The 20,749-nt window shown below is 39.8% G+C and overlaps 1 protein-coding gene across 3 annotated transcripts in view; it reads left to right on the forward strand.

The window, feature by feature from the left end:
* The window catches only part of CDIN1 (CDAN1 interacting nuclease 1), a 274,081-nt gene that overhangs the window by 135,539 nt on the left and 117,793 nt on the right, over nucleotides 1-20,749 (forward strand). Inside the window, exon 11 of one of the 3 annotated variants that reach the window (XM_049613298.1) lies at nucleotides 10,194-16,768. The exons of the other annotated variants lie outside the window; for them this stretch is intronic. Within the exon in view, the coding sequence (XP_049469255.1) occupies nucleotides 10,194-10,281 (88 nt within the window). The 3' untranslated portion in view covers nucleotides 10,282-16,768. Of the gene's footprint in view, nucleotides 1-10,193; nucleotides 16,769-20,749 lie in introns of those variants that run through there. 3 annotated transcript variants of the gene reach the window in all.

Consider the following 20,749-nt stretch of genomic DNA (forward strand, 5'->3'; position numbering starts at 1 on the left):
ACTGTGGTTACATCAGAAATTGTCCATTTTGTTGTTTGTTTTCCAGGGAGTTCCAAAAGAGAACATGCAGGTGTGGAGCAACTTAGGGGGCTGGGATTTCTTTTAAATTTCAGCCAAATAAATACATAAGTTGACAGAGAATTTAAAGGGGAATATAAGATCTGCAAGATGACTTTTTAGTGAGGAAGTTCTCTTTTTTTTTATACATTTCAGAATTTTTACAATAAAAACCTAAAAAGTCAGGGAGATTGTTAGATCAATCTTGTCCAAAAGTGTTATAAAATTATAACATGTTACATTATCTAATGTTTTCTTACTGCCAGTCTTAATTTTAAGACCATAAGGTATAATCTGAAAAATTTTAAAAACAATTTCCAAAGTTTATCCAAAAAACAAAAACAACTTCATCTCAGTGGCTAAGATCAAATCCAATTATAATATTTTAACCCATTAGCAAACCTGGTATCTTCCAATATAGTAAAGGGCTAAGAAATTCTACACATTTATTCAAAATATGACAGGAACCTATTAGCATACTTCTTTGTGCTCTGAAAAGTATATAGCTCTAAATGGCATTGCAAACCCTTTTTGTTTGTTTAAAAAAGATTGTAAATATATAATTTCAGTTCTGTATTCCTCCTGACAAATGAATTTAAAAGCGTGTGTAAGTCTTATATTTTAAGCTTTGTTTTTTATCACTATTTACAAAAGCATTTTTCTTGAGTTGCAAATATAGTTTCCCAACTTAAGGAATATCAAACTAAATGTACGTCTTTCTAGATTCATCTTTGTTCAGAAAAAAGAATATGTGTACATTTAAGTTAAAATCTTAATTCTTCTATGATTTTAAAAATCTGTTTTTACTTGGTTATCTTTAGACTTGTATGCAGTATTTTTATTTTTAAACAACAACAACAAAAGAAGCCCTGATGATCTCAAACTCTTAAAATATACATTGATTTGGAGAAAATGTGTTCTTAGTATGAATTTATCATTTACCCTGTTTGTACTAGGGATAGTTAGCCAAATGTGTTTTTCTATTTCTATAGATCATTTACATTTATTAAGGCAACATAGGAAGTCCCGATTCAATTTGAACCTTCCAGAGATTACTCATTTTATTTGAAGGAGTTTTGTTGTTATTTTTTCAAATCCCTGATTAGGAAAAATTCATATCGTATGTGTTTATATAATCATAGGAGTCAAAATTGTCTCAATCTATGAATCTTAATAGTTTGCTCTTGTAACAACTATGAGGAAATGTATTAAAATGCCTTAATTACAGGGCAAGAAAAAGAGAAAGCACAGTCTTTTGCATATGATCTTTCAATTGTTCACCAAAGGATAAAGAAAGCATCCAAGCGTGGTTTCAAGAACTGTCAGCATTAAGAAAATGCAAGGTACTTTGTAGAGCCTTAAAGACCTTTCTGGGAAATAGATTTAATTAAAAAGTAAAATAGACTTTTCACTTTAAAGAAATCTTTAAAATGTTGTAAAATTTCATAATGTTAATATATTAATAAGGGTATTATCTTCTTATCCCAGATGAGAAAAAGTCATCCATGAAGCTATTATATTTGATTCACACAATGGTGGATCCTATAAATATTTTTCTTTAGGTTTGATTTAAGAGTGAGAATTATAGTGCATATTGAAGTGTATGATAACTTTAAAAGACTGTCTCTGTCTGATTCATACATGCTTGACTCAATCTCATCCGTAAGTTAGAAACCTCTAGTAATCTTCCTGCTACTAACAGAAATCCTTTTACCTGCATTAAAGTTCAAAATGATCAGAAAAATTGATTTTTGCCCTGTTTATCTTGATTAACATGTTCATCTATGCATTGCTCCCCGTTAGTACAACACCGATCCTCTGTAGTCAGTATGTAAGAATTCCAGGGGCACTTGGTTCCTTCCCTTTAACTTGCGTGTTAAAACAAAACAAAAAAGCATATTTGTTTCCCATTGAGTTCAGTCAAAAAGCCTAATTAACAACATGTCTCCAAGTTGCATTGAACTCGAGAAGGTTAACCTGACTATGTGATAAGTAGCTGTCTATAAATACCCCAGCCTGTCCTTTTGGAGCTGAGCTTCAGCCGATTTGCCTCTGTTAAGGATTTGGGAACCAGTCTGCTCTTACTAAGCCTGCACACATCAGTATTTCCTGGCTACTTCTAAGCACCAAATGTATTCATGTTCAAATTGTCTTCATTTCGGGACACCTCATTCAAAGACAAATCAGTCTTAGAAGAGTTGTGTGTTCAAGTAATTATTCTTTCATTGAGAAACAGTTTCCGGACCAGTGTTGTTATTTTTTTCAACTAGTCATTGCTATTCACCGTTCAACATTAAAAAAAAAAAAAAAAGATTAATTTGGCAGATTATTTAAGGACCTTATTAAAATCTCTAGTGCCTAGACTTCTATTTAAAACGACACTGTGGAACAATGGATGAATAGTACAGAGACTGGTTTCCAGTTTAACTCACAAAGATGTAGCCACTAAAAATGTCTGCTCTGTGTTTCCATTAACTTGAGTTTCTCAGTTTAAATTATTATTCTACAAAAGATATAGTGAACTACTTTGTTCCTAAATAGTCATACAGTAGATTGAGTAGTACTTGAAGATTTGTTGCATTTTGAACATAGGAAAAATAATGCCTCTGCGTGATAATGAGTATATGATTTGCATGTGCGTTGTGTAATTCACAATATACATATGCATTCATCATGTTATTCTTTGCAATATGATGAATTATGTCAGTTTATTGCATATGTCTGCATGTACCTCATCTCTTAATTAAAGCATTAATCACTAAAATTACCAAAGATACATAGTTTTACAGTACTTTTAAAATTTAACGTTGATCTTTGCATAGTAATACACATATTATTTCTAATTGGTAGACTATCTGACATTTTAAGTAAGGATTTCTATGTTATGATTCTATCATATCAATTATTTTAAATATGCTTGTCTCAGTATATACTTACAACATACTTTTTAAGCATTTTAAATCATTTTTATTTGAGATTAATTTCCTAAATCACTGAAATTACCAAAGACATACATATGTGCGTATATATATATATATATATGCATATTACATGACCAGCTTTAAAACTTAAAAGACTATATATATAGTCTTTCTGTACTTTCTGATTTTAAAGTTGACCTTCACATAGGCATCTATGTTATTTCTAACTGGTAGACTGTCACAAGACATGTTAAGTGGAGATTCCATGTTCTGCTCCTGGCATATCAACATTAGGTATCTTAATATATATTTGCCACACCCTTTAACAATCATGTTGTTTAATAATTGTTTCTTTCATTTGAGATTAATTATACTTGATGTTAATATTCCAGCACCTAGTATCATTTCATTTGTAAGTAGTCAATTCTTGCTAATCATGTGATTCCATCATTTAGAAGTCCATATTTTCAGAACAGAATAAAAAATTGTGAGGCTTTGAGGCAAATATTTGGAGAAAAAGCTATCACCCGACCACAGAATTTAATGGTTAGGACTTTGGTGTTAAGGAGCAGAAGGAGCAGACACATGCTGCTGTATCCCTCCTCATTAATACATTTAACCTTTATTGGCACAAACTTTTATTCACTTCACCCCCAAACTATTACTGTAACATTACCACCATCCTTCTTCTCAGCCCAAGACCTCTCTCCCTGCTTCTCTGAGAAGATAGAGGCCTCCCACACACAACTTCTTGAGGGCACTCCCATTTTCCTGTCTGTTTTTGCTCATTCTCTCCCCTTGTGTTAGATGAAGAGGATTGCTTGTTCCTTACTTCTTTCTTTCCTCAGTTTTCCCTCTTCTCCAGAATTGGAAGGTGTGCCTATGTTTTGAAAGTCATCCTTGGTTTAAACCCTAAAGCTTCTAACTTGTTTCTTCCTTCCCTCTCTTACCCAGCATCTTGATATTTATTCATACTGGTAGCGTCTACGTCCACAGCCACATATCGCTGAAGAGTTTGACATTCTTCCATGCTTTGTTTCAGAGCCATTTAGGCATGTATCTATGAAGTGCTGCTTTGATACACAGTTCGTATCTTGCATCCTACTCAACTGCCTCAATATTCTATCTTTCCTGATTGAAAGGCTAGCGAACCTTAAGCCTGCTCATCTGGACCTGCCACAGATCTAGTCCTTGGCATACGGAGCTATTTCAGAACCAGGAGACCAGTGGTCTCCCACCTTTAATTCTCTCCTTGTTTTTTCTTTCTTTCCCGCACGTTGGCAGTAGATCCCTCTTCCAAGAGCATGGCTGTGAGGTGAAACATTCCCTCTCTGTGTTGCTTAACCCTATCCCACTCTATTCTGTTCCATGATCTGGGACTCTGACACATATGGGCCCCATTAGCAGACTCATTTGCCCCCTAGCTTCCTATTGTGTTCAGTCTGTAGGAGGCACCAGCAGGAGACCCAAGGGTGCAGAGGAAATGCCAGCAAAGTATTTGTTCCCCAGCTGCTTCTCTTTGGGGTCCCCTCAGATTGACTGCAGTGTGTGCAACCACCAAGTCAGCCGAGTCAGGCGGACCTCTGCATTCAGCCACTCTCAACTTTGGGCATCTCCTCCCTTCTCTTTGCCACTCAGGCCTTGGGCTGGCAAGGGCTCTCTGCTGTTGAAAGCCTAGAAGCATTACACAACCCGACCCCTTTAGGATCTTCAGTGGCCATCCATTACCTACAGAGGAAAGTCAGGCTCGTCAGCCCCAGATGCATTTCAGGCCTTTATAGTCTGACCCCTGCCTCTCCAGCCTTATGCCGATGTTATTTCAGGTACCATTCCAGCCATATAAACATACCTTTCCCACACCTTCTTTCCTGAATGTTTCAATGCCTGGATTCTCCCCATATGGGGCCATTGTATCTTATCTGCCCTTCTTCTGGATTGTTTAAATGAAATGATTGATCTAGAGTGTAGACTGAAGCCAACAAGTACTGAATTTGAGGCTAAAGTTCTGTTAAACGCATTGGGAAACTATTACACTAGTCTATGCATTGCCAGAATATGCCACCAACATCTGAAAATGATAAGGAGCTGGACCAGGGGGTTTATTGTGTGTGCCATTGCCCTGTCAGGGACTTCCTGGAATACTAGATCTCCAGAATTATGAGGCACCTAAGAACACATCTTCTCCAGCTTCCTTTTCCCCAGGTGTCTTTTGTGTTCTGCGCCATTGTTTTCTTGGTCAGTTAGTTACAGTCCAACCAGTTACCATCCATTAATGCCTATCCACCCCTGGTACGCAGCAATGAATCAGACCACTGTACAGATCATTCAGGCAAGCCCAGCCTGCTGATAGGTCAGGCGACTATTGCTAAATCAGTCCATTCTGTCCAGATGTGAGGTCATTTAACCCAAATGGGAAGACTTATATTGATGGCTCCCTGAAACATTATCTTATTTGATTTGTAAGGGACCATATTCTCTTGTTTTTCTCCCAACCTTAGTGGTTATTCCTTTTCAATCGCCACTCATGGTCTCTCTTCTCCTAACTATTCTCTTAATGTTGGGTGGCCCAGAGCCTAATGTTGGTTCTTCTCTATCTGTATTTTTTCCTGGGTTATTTCATCCAGTCTTAGGACTTTAAATACCATCTGTGTGCTAGTACTTCCTAAAGTTACCTCTCATCCTGGACCTCTCCCCCGAACTTCAGATCCATATATCTAACTGCCAATTCAACATTTCTACTTAGATATATGGTGCACATCTCAAACTTAATATGCCAGCTCTGAATTACAGATATCTCTAAAGGTTTTCCCCCCTCCCAGTTCACGACAACTCTATTCCTCTGTCCTTGGGATCATTCTTATTTCTTTCTCTCACACTTCACTTCTGATCTCTCTGGAAATCCTTTTGATTCTACTTTCAAAAATATATCCAGAGTCCAACCATTTTTCACTCTTCTCATTGCTACCACTTGGTCCAAGTCTCTTTCTAGGATTGTTGCAATAACTTCCTAACTGGTCTTCCTGCATCTTACTCCCACCCTCCTTAAGTCTTTTCTCAACACAGCACCCAGAGCATCACATAAAAGTCAGGCTTGTTAATCCTCTGCTGTTGGGGCACCTGGGTGGCTCAGCTAGTTAAGCTTCTGACTTTGGCTCAGGTCCTCATCTCACAGTTTGTGAGTTCGAGCCCCACATCCTGCTCTGTGCTGTCAGCATGGAGCTGGCTTCAGATCCTCTATCTCCCTCTCTCTGTGCTTCCCCAGCTCACTCTCTCTCTTTATCTCTCTCTCTCTCTCTCTCTCTCTCTCTCTCTCTCTCTCTCGACAATAAGCATGGGGCCGCCTGGGTGGCTCAGTCAGTTAAGCCTCAGACTTCAGCTCAGGTCATGATCTCGCGGTTTGTGAGTTCGAGCCCCGCATCAGGCTCTGTGCTGACAGCTCAGAGCCTGGAGCCTGCTTCAGATTCTGTGTCTCCCTCTCTCTGACCCTTCCCCACTCGCATTCTGAGTCTCTCTTTCTCTAAATAAATAAATAAATAAATAAATAAATAAATAAATAAAGTAAATAAAAACATTTTTTAAAAATTGAAAAAAATAAGCATTAAAAACAAAAAAAAATCTTGCAGTGATTCCCTAATCGACCTGGAGTAAGAGCCAGAGTCCTTACATTGGCCTTTGCAGCGCTCCACACACACCTCTAGTCATCGCTGTGCCTTCTTCTCCCACCACCTCCTCACTCACTCTGCGCTGACCACTCTGGCCTCTTTGCTCTTTGGCCTCAAACTTGACAGGTACATTTTTGCCTCAGTCCCTTTGCACTGAATATCCGCCTTGTGTATATATCCCTAGATACATACATGGCTCAGGGTCAAAAGTCAGATGTTACTTCTCAGGTTTAACCTCCCCGTCAGCCCAACAGCCTCCCTCTTCCTTCCTTTGTGTTTCTCCATAGTCCTTTTCACCTTCTAACAAGATCTGTACTATCCCTCATTTGCCTCACTAACACTCAAGTTCTTCAAGGGCAGGGATTTTTGTCTGTTTTGTTTACTGCTGTATCCCTCAGACTAGAACAGTCTAGAACAGTGCATGACACATAAGTTTTTTGTGTTTTTTTGATGTTCATCCATTTTTGAGAGAGAGAGAGAGAGATACACACAGAGAATGAATGGGGAAGAGGCAGAAAAAGAGGAGACACAGAATCCGAAGCAGGCTCCAGGCTCTGAGCTGTCAGCACAGAGCCTGACACGGGGCTTGAACCCACGAACCGTGAAATCGTGACCTGAGCCAAAGTCAGACATTTAACCGACTAAGCCACCCAGGCACCCCAACACATAATAAGCTCTTAATAGGGGCGCCTGGGTGGCTCAGTCAGTTAAGCATCTGACTCTTGGTTTCAGCTCAGGTCATCATCTCCTGGTTTCATGAGTTCAGGTCCTATGTCACGCTCTGTGCTGTGGAGCCTGCTTCGGATTCTCTCTCTCCCTCTCTCTCTCTCTGCCCCTCCCCCACTTGCACTGTCTCTGTCTCTCTCCAATAAATAAATAAACTTAAAAAACAAAGCTCTTAATAAATACTTGTTGAATAAATGAATAGGTTGTTTTTTGAACAAGCATAATGTATTTTTTAATGTAAATATCATATATCAATGTTAATGGCACAAATTATTCATATTATCAGCATTCAGTGTTCCACAAGTATCTGACACTTAAAAGGTATGTTTCAAGTCTAATATATTTGTAAAGAAATAAATTACTAGTCTTTCGGTTTTGTAGTTTGAAGAAAACAGACTTTCCCCTCTCTCCGTTGCTTTTATTTTACCAGGAAGACCACTGCAGTTTTGGAGAGAAATAAAACCAATTAAAAAAAAAAAAAAGTTATTGGTATTGTTTCATATGCCATTAATAGGTTTGAAGACAACTTTACAATTAATTTATCAAACTCTTTATGAGAAATGAATCCTGTGACACATGTTAACTATTACTAGTGAATGAATATCAAGCTTCAAAATTAATTATGCAAATATTCCAAATGTTACCAAATTTAAAATAAAGCAGAAGATGGGATCTTGGAGCCAAGTGGAAATAAGTATGCATCCTCCTATTTCCATTTTGATTACGGAGAATTATACAAAACCATTTCATTGAATTTAAAAGATCCATAGTGTTGGCCGTCTCTGCACATATCACAGCCAACAAAAATTGAGAAATTAATATTCCAAATGATATATCATGCAAAGCCTTATTCTTTTTTTAAACGTGATTTGAATATCCATCTAAAGTGCTATATTTACTATACAGATCCACATTAGTTAGCAAAAATAAGTATATTTCATATGGGAAAAGAGTTTGCTTGGGTCAGAGTTTCACTTCTGAAAAATTTCCCCAAAATAAAGGGTGGGTGGTCAAATGATTCTGGAAAATGTTGCCTACTACATTAAAATTCCAAAGCCTCTGAGAAGCTCTGTAGCAAGGAGATATGTTTCTCATCATTAATTTTACATTTATTAAACTTACTTGACCAAAGGATCTCCTTTTGCCTCAGAGCTGTGTGCCCTTTGGAATACCCTCTTGGAAACTCTTGTGTGGTCCACTGACAGGGGGTGATAATTAAATCATTGGGGGGATAGGAGTGAGGTGGAGGGAAAGGAGGTGTGCTAGTGTTTCTGAGCTGCTTACAAGGAGGTAAGTAATATGTCCTCCGGGGCACCCTAACTGACCATACTTCTCAAGTCTGGAAAGCTTAGATGGCATCCTCTGAGACCAGAGATGGCAGAGTGAAATGTTCCTAGGGGCCGGGCAGGCCACTTAAAGGGATGGACACTGTGTTGGAGTTCAGTACTGCTTCATCATAGGGCAGCCACCACTCAGTCTCAGCCTGCCATGGCCATGTGGATAGAATGGACCAGTTCTTCAAATCATATTGAAAGCTTAGATTTTTTATGTTTCCTCTCCTACACATTAAATGGTGTTAACCATGTTTAAATGTTAAAAGAACACTGGAAGCCATGCAAAATATATGGCAGGACCACTCCCATGTGTGACTTCCACCTTGAGGACCTGGAGTGGCAGCATAAACAGGAGGGGCATGTGGGGTAACCGAAGATGTGTTCAGGCTACAAACGTGAGATCCTTGTAGAGACAAGAATCGCTTTACCTTCAGTAGTCTTGAGGCTGGAAATATTTCCAACTAGGTCTAAATCTTTTATGTCTGAAAAACCTTAAAGACTAGTTTATTTCATTGCCTCATCAAATAATTATAATTTAATATTTGGAAAGCATGTTTGCAGTTTACAAAGTACCAGCATTGAAAAATAAAATGATACTCTCCAGGTATATTATTAGTTGGCTGGGGGCTTTCACAGCAAAATATCACAGTCTAGGTGGTTTAAACAATGGGAAGATAATGTTCTCACAGGTGTGGAGTCTTGAGATCAAGGTCCAGGCAGGGCTGTTGGTTCCTTCTGAGGACTGTGAGGAAAAAATTTGTTCCAGACTTTTCTCCATTGCATGTAGATGGCTGCCTTCTTCCCATCTTTGAATCATCCTTCCTCTGTACATGCCTGTGTCCAAATTTCCTCATTGTACAGCAACACCACTCATTCTGGATTAGGGCCCACTCTAATGACCTCATTTAACCTAATTACCCCTGTAAACATCCTGTCTCCAAATAGGGTCACATTCTGAGATAATGGGGACTAGGACATCATGATATGAAATTTTGGGGGCCTACAGTTCAGTCCATAACACTAGGAAAGAGCTTTCCGGGGGTGGAGGGGAGGGACTCTCTGTTATTTTTTTTTGAATACCTAAAAAGTGGATACAAATTTATCATCACAATATTTTATACTTCAACTAGGACAATTTTTTTCTATGGACTGAGAGGGAAAGAGGAAAATAAACAAGGTATCCAAAATTTTGTATAACTTCACCAGGTACCTACAGAGAATAACACGTGTATGTGAGCTACTAGGAAAGGAAGGGTTCAAACTATAGATCCATTTATTGGAACTACCATCAGACATGCAACCAGATAAGACAAGTTGGAACGTGTACCTGATAACACGTGTAAAATATAGTCGGAACTGAATCCTGCAATCCAAAGTGAGCTATGAAAGCTTGCTGTTAAACATTCTAATACACAAATGTTCATAGGATCTCTATGTTTATGGAAAACAATTCACTTTTCATGTGTGTTTTACATGATTTTCTCTCGTTTTAGTGTTCCTTCATGTGCAGGAAAACAGCACCCCAAAACTCAGTACATTTTTAGATGTTCATGGCCCACTCAGAAAGAAGGTAAAAAGTAAAACTGAGTCTTGAATTCAGCATTGATCATGTAAATTTTTTCAAATCAGCTTCACGTTCAGCTTTGTTTTCTGAACTGCCTGCTCACAGTTTTCTTCACGCTTTCCTAGATTTCCGAGACCCCAGTGTGCTCAAGTTGAAACCTCCTTCTGGAGCCTTCCTATTGTTTGTTTACCTATATGGGATAAGTATTTCCAAATACAGACTCATTTTCCTTTCAAAACTGCAGCAGACTGCTGAATCTCCTTCACTCACATATTCATTCATTTATTCATTGCTGTGTGTTGGGTACTCTGGTAGGCATTGAAAATCGAAGGTAAGCGTGGTTCCTAACCTCAGCGCGCTTACAGGCTGGTAAAACGAACAAAAATGTCAAATGGAGAATTTGTGCGTTAAGCTCAGGAAGTGGGCACAGGGTTCCCCGAATGGGAATAAGTCACTCAAGCCAGACGGAGTGGGAAAGTCCTGAGTTCGGTTATAAGAGAAGCACAGAAATTTTCTAAGTAGCTGGTTAAAAGGCAGACCGTGTTGTATGTTGCAAAGGTGTAGAAGCATGAAAATGTATAGTGTATTCAGGGAATTATAAGTACTTTGGTATTTCCAAGGTAAAAATTGTGTCAGCAAATAGAGGGGTTGAGACTGGAAAAATGGGAGCCAGGTCATGAAGGGAATTGGGAGAAATCGTGTGGGCCTTGGGAGGGGGGCGGGGGGTGCTTTGAAATATTTTCATCAGGAAAGTAGCGGTTTTTAAAGATCATATGGAGAGCAATAGGAGGGATAGATTAGAAAGAAAAACCACTGAGAGTTAGGGTACTATTGCAAATCCATTTAAGAAGTAAGAGAGAAAAAAAGGAAGTGTGAGGCAGCAAATGATTTAAGAAGAGGATACATCCTGGAGCCCAGAGACCACCCAGGCGGGCTTGCTCTGCTGCTTACTAGCTGGGAAGCCATGGGGCCCGTCCCTTAACTTCTCTGAGCCCCAGTTTCCTCATTTCGAAAATGGGGTAGTAATAAACTTCACTTTCTAGAATGCTGTGAGAATTAAGTGGGTGTATATGTGTGAAGTAGGTAGAACCATGCCTAGTACATAGTAACCACTTAATATATGGTAGCTATTGTCATTATTCATTGTTAAACAGTAATGGCTAGGACTCAGGATACAGCATGAATTTGAAGCCAATTAAAATGGGAGACCTCGGAAACGATCTTGGTAAGGTTGTAGAGGAGGGCACTCAGCCGGTTCGTAGTCCGCCACTTGGCCTAAACACGTAAAGACAGTCTGTGTTCCACAGAGTTCCTTCCTGATACCGCGTTCTAACTGTGCAGCTTTTGTGTCTTAGTCGTATCACATTCAGTCACCAAAACAGCCCCAGCATTTCTGCCTCTCCATCAGTGGTTGCTGCCGTAAGGGACCCTATGACTTCTGTGCTTGAGACCTAGTAATGGCGTCAGTGGTACACGCACCCTCAGTACCCCGTGGTGTGAGAGAAACCACGAGGCAGTACAGAAACCCATTGCTTAAATATTTTTCCTTCTATAGAAACATTTTCCATTGTGAATTTTTTTTAAAAAAGAGCCTCTGAAAATTTGGGGTTTCTCTCTTTTCTTCCGAATTTACTGAGCCTTCACAAAATTCATCTCCAGGTGATTAACAGTCGGGCACTCTGCAGACATCTTTTCCTCTTCTTGAATGGGAAAAACCAAAGTCTTTGGCACTCTATTCTGATATTTGTAAAAGGGAATTCTACCATGAGGGACCTAACAGAGAAGAGCCGCCTTTCTCTGCAGACTTTTGGGAGCAACATGGGCTTCAAGGGAGATGGAGGCTGCCTGCCTAGTGCCCCTCCCAGACCCCATGGTCTGTTCCCGCACGGCTGTTCGTTATCTGGTTTCTTCGAAGGGGAAGCACAAGTCCACCTGCCATGCTGACATTCTTTCCATATTTGGTCCAGACGCCAGAGGATTATTGGGCCCGAGTCCCTGTCTCTAACTGCATCTAAGGGTCTAGGTCTCCCTCAGAGCGGGCCAGTGTGATCTGGTTGAGTAAGAACACCTACTCTCTTTCTCCGTATAACGTGCCAAATGAATGTAAGCTGCTCAAAGGCAAGCTTCACTCGTTCAGAAGGTACACATTGAGGATCTGCCGTGTTCATGGTTCTGGGCACCAGGAACGCAGCAATGAGCAAGACAGCTGTGGGCCCTGTCCTTGGGGAGCTCAGGGTAGGATGTGAAAGACAGAACATAAGCAAGGAAATGAATACATTCTTCTCAAATCATGATAAAGTGATCAGGCAAGGTTTTTCTGACCTACTGAAGTAAAATGCATCTCGATAAATGTTTGAGTTGAACTGCATTCTACCAGATTGAACTGGATCCCTCTGCACTTCAGACTTAGACTATAACTTTGAAGATGGCCTTCAAGTGTACTCCCATTTTGTGCACAGCTCTTTTTAGCCTCTGTGTTATTTGAGGCATTGAGTATTTATAATTATAGGATAATCTTTGTGCTATGAAGTTTTCCTGGTTAAAAAAAAAAAAAAAAATGGCTCTTGACCTGGATGTTATAGTGTCTAGCTTCCTACATCACCAAAGCAGCTGAGCACCTATAATGTCCTTTCCCACTGCTTTTGTATACAACTGTAAGCCTGTAAGTAGAAAGGGTGGATAGGTTGTCGTGTTCTTATTGTCTGTATGCTTAAGGGTATACATATGACCAGATGATGAAAAGTAGATCTTAATGACAACACGGCCAGCACATACATGCAGTTCAAACATCACAGGTTTCGTGAACATTACAATAGAGCTAAAGGGAAGAAATTTGCAGTTTCGCCAGCCTTTGTAACAGCAGTGATTCACTTACGCCACTAAAATGTTTACATTAAGTGCAACACTTCATTTGTTATCAGCCCATAGCAAGGACCCTATAAAAATAAGTAAATTTGTGATTGCTTTCCTTTAAACACCCACTCTGTGATAAGTAGTGAACTTCCAAAGACATGATGCCGACCTGAGTCAGCTTATTGTATCACCTTGTAAATTCATTTAACAATTCAACTTTGGTATCTATTACAGTCGGAATAATCCAATTATGACCTCACTGTTATATTAAACAACCGTTACTTTCTAAAAACATGCATGGTCCACTGGGGAGAACTCTAAACTCCAACCAATCTATGGAACTTTCAAAAACAACTGTTAGCCAGTTTGCTTTCTCATATAATTATCCTCTTTTGATACAGATTATATGTATCTACCAAAATTTTGTATGAATGTGTCATTTTCACATACTCTTAGTGTGTGTTAAAGGTAGAATTGATTGATACCACTTAAATTTATTCATTTGAACTATTAACTTATTAAAAAGTTCTCAAATCATAGGACACAGAAATGTATACAGACATCCTATTCATAAATGTGCCATAGTTCTTAAATGATTCTTTAAGTTAATTTTTAATACACCTGTTAAGCTTTTGAAATAAATGAATCCCTGGTATTCTTGTTCTTGCTACTATTTTTTTGAGCAGGGGGGTGAAGGAGGGGGGGATAGTGCAAGCTGGGGAGGGGCAGAGAGAGGGGGACAGAGGATCCCCAGGGGGCTCTGCACCAACAGGCTGACAGCAGTGAGCCTGATGCAGGGCTTGAACTCACGAAGTGTGAGATCACAACCTAAACCAAAGCTGGACACTCAACCGCCTGAGCCACCCAGGTGCCCCATGTTTGCGACTATTTTAAGCACTCGGGATCACTCTGTGTGTGTGTGTGTGTGTGTGTGTGTGTGTGTGTGTGTGTAATGTGCTTTCTAAATAAAACGCATCATTTTTAGGGAAATTTAATTTCCAAAATAGAGATTTAGAAAAGTTATAATTGTACAGGGTAATAATTCTTATTGTCATTTTGTAATAGAATTTTCTCTAAAGTAGAAAATCATGTTATGGATTCCTCTGCCATCCCCTCACCTACCCCAATCACTCCACTGGACAAATGGAACTAGAGATTATAGTCTTCACACATTAAATATGTGCTTGAAGATTATGTCTTTTGAAATGCACCTAAATATTTGGGAACCGAAATAAGAGGCATAATAAGATTTGCCTGTCCCTGTCAGGTTCCTACTAGTTTGGTCTTTAAATCCATCCCTAGCTTTTCATTCATTTCATCCTGTCACTCAAGTGGTCCCTGAGCAGCCATGACCAGGCACTCTCCAGGCCTGTGAATACGGAGATTCCCCAAAATACAACTTGTGCTCTCAACAAGCTGAGTGTAGCAGGGGATACAGACCAGTAAGCCAAATGGCACATACATCAGCAGTTACAGCATGGAAAGGGCTGGGAATGAGATGTGCTCATTGTACAAAGTGGAAGCTCAGGAGACTCATTCATGTAAGCCCCGCTTAGAGTGGAGAGACTAATGAAGGGGGAACAGTGTTTGGAACAGAAGGGACAGCATGTGCAGAGGCATAGAAGCGTGAAAAAGTGGAAGCTGTCAACAGTATGATTAGAGCATAAGGAACACGAGCCAGATTAAGGAACTTGTGTGATGCCACAGACATCAAACTTTGTCTAAGCCACAGTGTGGAAGACACATTAGAGGTGTTGGGTTTATGGCGGGGGGTGGGAGGGGGGTTGTTTGATTTTTTTCATTTTTTTGTTTTGAGGTATAGAAATATAAGAAAGACTAGGGAAGAGAAACCCAGAGAGGGGTTATTGCTGAAGTCAGGTGTGGAATGGAAAAGGAACAAGAAGCAGTTCAGTGGAGAGGAAAAAAAGGAAACATCAGTATTCAGGATATGTATTGTCCTATTCCTCTTGGTTGAAAAATGTGAGAGGGGCGCCTGGATGGCTCAGTCGGTTGAGTATCTGACTCTTGATTTTGGCTCAGGTAATGATCCCAGGTTGTGGGATCGAGCCCTTTGTTGGGATCCATGCTGGGTGTGAAACCTGCTTAAGATTCTCTCTCCCTCTACCCCTCTCCCCTGCTTGTGCGCTCATTATGTCTCTCTCTCCCTCTGTCTCTCTCTCAAATTAAAAAAAAAAAATGTGAATTAGAAAGTAGAGTATTTATAATTGGAGTAAAACTCAGAATGCTGAGTAGCATGTAAACCATTTGCCCTTTTCAGTGTCCAATTTATTTGCAATGGGACTTGAACCAAGGGCTTCTGATTTCTGATGTTCTGTGTTCTTTTCCTTAATGCTTCATCTATAGCAAATGGAAACAAATAAAAATAATCTGTTGTTCGTATCATATATAAATATATATGTATACATACACATGTATGTATATACTTAGACACTTTGTAATAAGGGAAAACAAGACAGTAACTAAAAGTTGGAACATTTTCTACCAGAAACCCTTATGAAATGTGTTTCTAAAGAACAGAAACATTTTCAAATTGTTGGCAGTTGTTAGCAATTAGTACATTTTTTAAAAAACCAAGAACACACTTTATGCACTGTATGTTAGCCAATATGACAAATTATATTTTAAAAAAATAATAAAATAAATAAATGGATGCTGATTAAGAAAAATATTTCAGTCAATGTGTGTTTCCTCACCTTCAACAATGAGTAGCAATGTTTGTAAAATGTTTGTTATATTATCTCTCTAAATAAAAGTTGGTGGTTCCCATAACCCTTATGACAAACATTTCTAGGTGAAAAAATAGTTTGCTTTTTAGGTCATTGCTAAATCAATTTAGTTTTAAAGCATTTATCTGCAGTTAGAATGGTTCACATAAAAAGAACTAGGCATTGCATGGCTTCCACTGGCCCAGGGTTTTCATTCAATCCGTGCCCTTTTTTACAAGTAAATTTTCTTAAAGTTGTGGTTTTCCGCTCACTTTCATTCATAAAGGTTGGTGTCTCTATTCCCTTGAAAAACTCCATGAATTCAATTGCTAGAATTAAGCAGGATTAAAAAAAAAAATCATACATTTATAGACTCTACAGCCAGCCAACTCCTCCTATAGATATAACCACATTTTACTGGTGAGGAAATGAGGCCCAGTGAGATTCCGTCACTCAGCATCAAATTCCATGTGGGTCGGGCAAAACATTGAAAAACAGAAAGGACTGGAATTAACATTTATGGTAGGAAATGTTTTAATTTCACAAGTCTTTCATATCCTATATCTGCTGTCAATCACGCCGACATAGAGAACTCTTTAAATACTAAAACACTTTTCTTAATAATGAGTAGCAACCATTAATATTATTAGCCTCCAACTCCAGCCACCTGCCGACCCAATATAGGACCTGAGGATGTTTCGTGCTGAGCCTGGTTCCCTTGTTGCTATGAGGAGTACCCAGTGCATTAAGATCAGTTAATGATGAGAAAAGAATTAAACATGAAGGGAGACGGTCGAGAAACTATTTACATCCTTAGTTACAATCCAAGAAGCAGTAAAGAGGAGGTGAAAGGGCACAGGTTTGGACGAGGGGAAGGTCAAGTGTGATTCCCATCTTTCACACAATCATTAATGTGGCCTTGGGCAAATCACGTGATTGTTCTCTTTTTTTTTTTTTTTTTTTACTCATCTGTCAAATGAGCACAATTTGGATTCTTAGAGGATTCAGTGAGTTCAGGTATACACAGTGCCCGGAACAAAATACACATCTGGTAAAAGGTAACTAGAAACACTGAATACCGGGACTGGGCTTTCGGGAAACCTCCGTATACCACGTGGAGGAAAACAGGTCATGCAGTGAGGTGTTTTCGGAGTCACCTTCAGGTCTTGGTGTGTGACTTTAACAGCCCTCCTCTGTGGTGCCCATGCTGCCCTTCTGTTCAGTGTGAGGCTGCTGAGAATCTGAACACTTTCTGCAGGGTAAAGCCAGTGCGCTAATAAAACGTCTCCTTGCCCAAGAGCCCACACAGAGTTTATCTCCAGCGGGGGACTTTTTTTTTTTTTTTTCCTTCTTTTCCAACAGCTGCTTCCCTGTGTTTGGAGCCATATCATGAGTTGGGGTTAGTAATTTCTCTTTTCCAAGATCTCAGATACTTGAAAAATAAACTTTTTTTTCTGTAGTTTTAGATTTAAGTTCGAGGGGGAAAAAAAAATACAGCCATAAACGGAGTTTACATTAACCACTTGGGATTATTTCAAAGTAAAAGAGCATTTACTGGCTTCATCTGACCTCTGATTTGAGGATCAGTTTTTTAAAAACACCACCAACCACAGACTTGTAAAGTTTGCAGAAACTGCCGACAGACCCAAATATGTTAAAGGTTGTAATCTCTTGAAAGGAGTTGGTTGATTTTCCTGTTGCCCCTCCTATCAACTTTAACCTCCAACCTCCTCCGGCATCTATCACCACAAATAAAACTGCTGAGGTTTGACAAGAGGATATAAAGTCACTAGGGCCATCGCACAGGGATGGCCACATGATTTTCTTCAGCCTGAAATGAATGCTCCGTAATTTGGGCTTTTCAATAGGAAGTCGTAAACACTCACTCATATCACTTTAGTTTTAATAATTACTGTTTAAAAAAACCAGAAATACACATATTCAATGATGTTTGACAACTGGAATTTAGTGGTTTTGTTATTGGTTGTCTTTGACCATTAACTTGGATTTCTGTTCTTAATTTTAATGTATACGATTTCAAGCAAGCAGCATATGATACTGATATAAACATGACGTTTGTATACAGCATTATAAATGAATTTTTAGTTCGCGATTAAGACAAACCAGATGACAAAAAGCAAACAATGCGTTTGTATTGCTCTCTGCTAACTTAAAAATAATCCCCTGTGCTGGATTCACCTGCAGTGCCTTTCTTCTCTTCGGGAATTTGGGACATGTGGCTCATGTAGCACTTAGCTCGCCAGGGTTTCTGAGGTTCGGTTTACTTGGATAGATTCTCACATAATTCAGCTGTCTGTGGAAATTACTCATTCTACACTAGATAAATGCGATCTTATGAAGTCTCTGGCACCATTCAGTCTGAACTCGGCTAGTTCTCTGTTGCTGGTGTCTGAGCATAAGGAACGGGGATGCTATTACATCAGTGCTTGAACCATGCTTCTTGTTGCTGTGTTGTTGTTTTTTTCTTTTAAGGTAGATCTGTGTGTTTTTGTGCAGTCCACCTTAATAGTTTCCAAACAACCCTGAGTCTAGGTGGTTTATATCTCCAGGTGTTCTTTCTTCAGCCTCATTTTCTCACACCTCTGTTCTTTTTACGGGGCAACTGAGCAGAGGAAGGATAAATGACGTGAAGAAGTCAGGAGTCTGGGCAGCAGGGAGCCCTGGTGCTGGGGATGAAGGACATGACACTGATCACATCCCACCTGAGCTTTTGGTGACCTCAGCAGATTTCCTGCTTTGCAGCCCAGCCAGGGCGCCTTCTCCAGAAGCAGAACTGTTGTTTTGTTGCAACAAAGTGCATCCTCGTAAAAACTCCTGAGCCCCCATCACCTAAGCCTCTCCCCTCTTCCCCAGCAGAGCAGAATCCAGGGCCTAGAAAAGATCTGTGTGCTGTTTTGGAGTGGGGGACTGGAGTAGGGAGAGCAGGAGACGGGGGTAAAAAAAATAAAAGAAAACTGTGTGCGTGTGACCTGGCATCTCAGAATTCTTAGAAAACTAGATTTTCATAAGGTACTTATGGTTCGAATTGTTGAGACCACTAAGAACCTCCCGTGTTCCTCCCATTGAACAGCGCAACTTTCTTGTATAAATCCAAGTGGTCATTAGTAACAACAGCTGTAGTGATCTATTGCATTTATGCAGCGTTTCTACATTCATTATTTTGTTTGAGCCTAACCATTCCTCTAGGAAACTGAAAGCATTTTAATGGATAGTCAAGCAACAGCTCAGAAAGATAAAGTGACTTGTCCAAGATTAATTCATTAGTGTCAGAACTAGGATTGCCTTATTATTCAGCAAATCTGTTATTTAGCATGGAAGATGTGCCGGGCGTCCAAGGGTGAATGCGAGTCCGTCCCTCAAAGAGCTCACAGTCTGTGGCAGGTGCGGGAAAGGGGTGCTAGATTTGCGTGCAGGGAACATGGGCATCGCCGAGGCAGTGGCTTGAACTCATCCTTGCAGGATGAGACAGATTATGATCCAGCTGTCCTCATTCCAAGGAAGGACCGTTTTAAGAATGTTAGCTGTTTGGCCAATTCAGATTTCTCTTCCCGTTTTAATTTCCTGAATACCAGTTCCAGCACGTTTAGAAGAATAACAGCTATGCTCTAGAAGAGGCCCAGTCCAATAACCCCGCTGGTCAAGAGGGAGACTGAGACTCACAGACTAATTAGGAAAAGCTGTAGAGACCAACAGCTGGGGCTGTGGGGCTACTGGAGTGGGTAACTCACAGGTTAAAAAAAATATATCTATATATAGAAGAAAAAGCACTTGACTCTGCTAATATAAAATGCTAGAAACCTCCATTTTCATTTTTTATGTAGCTGTCCCATGATACTAAAATAAATAAACCTCTAAAATTCATGCGATGCAACCAGTTAAGGGAAACCATTCTGGTTGATTCAGTTATCTTAAACTTTAGATCAATAGCCACAAAATGAATATTTTTTTTTAATTTTATTTTGGAGAGAGAGCGAGTGAGCAGGCAAGAGGCTCAAGGGGGGGGGGCAGAGAGAGAGAGAGAGAGAGAGAGAGACTCTCAAGCAGGCTCCATTCTCAGTGCGGAGTCCGACACGAGGCTGAATCCCATGACCCTGGGATCATGACCTGAGTGGAAATCAAGAGTCGGGCACTCAACTGACTGAGCCACTCGGGGACCCCAAAATGAGTAATTTGACTACTTAACCAAGTATCCTTTGTGTTCCCTTTTACCAAGAACTTCATTCCTTCGATTTTATTGAAAAGCATATCTAGAGCACTAATAGATTTAAAACAAACGTGATTGAGAAAAGATTCAGCTCATCTCTTAATACCATAAGGACGCTTGTGTATTCCCCAAAAAGATGTTCTTTAAACACTGCCCAGGGCCACCTAGATGGACAGTTCTAAAGCTAGAGTGACTTCAAGCCCTCCTCATTCTAGCTGCACGAAGCAATTTCATGTCCATAGAGAATGTATGTACAAAGTTGTGGGTGAAAAGAATGATTTCTCCCCGCCAAGAGTAACAGTGAGATCCTAAGATGAAGCCCAGAATAAGGAAGGTCATCCTGTTCCAGCTTGACAATGAAGAAACAGGAGAAAGACCTTCTTTGCCCCCAATTTCTTTGACTGGTAGACCTTTCAGCCACTGCTAGGTAGACAGGGAAACAAGAGTTCCCCACCCAGAAACCACAGCAACAGAAACAGTTGAGACTCGGAGTGAAAACCTCGAGGACAAATAGAACTAGATAGCTCGTGGAGGTGTAAATCTAAGGGTCCAGCTGTAGTGGTGCCTTAGAAAGTGAGTAGGTGCTGGTAAGCACCATTGTAGTGGCTTTTTGCCACCACACTAAGGCCTAAATAGGAACTGGAAGCTGACACCGCCCACGAATCACTATTTATCTCATCT

This window comes from Panthera uncia (genome assembly GCF_023721935.1).
Source record: "Panthera uncia isolate 11264 chromosome B3 unlocalized genomic scaffold, Puncia_PCG_1.0 HiC_scaffold_1, whole genome shotgun sequence".
NCBI lineage: Eukaryota > Metazoa > Chordata > Mammalia > Carnivora > Felidae > Panthera > Panthera uncia.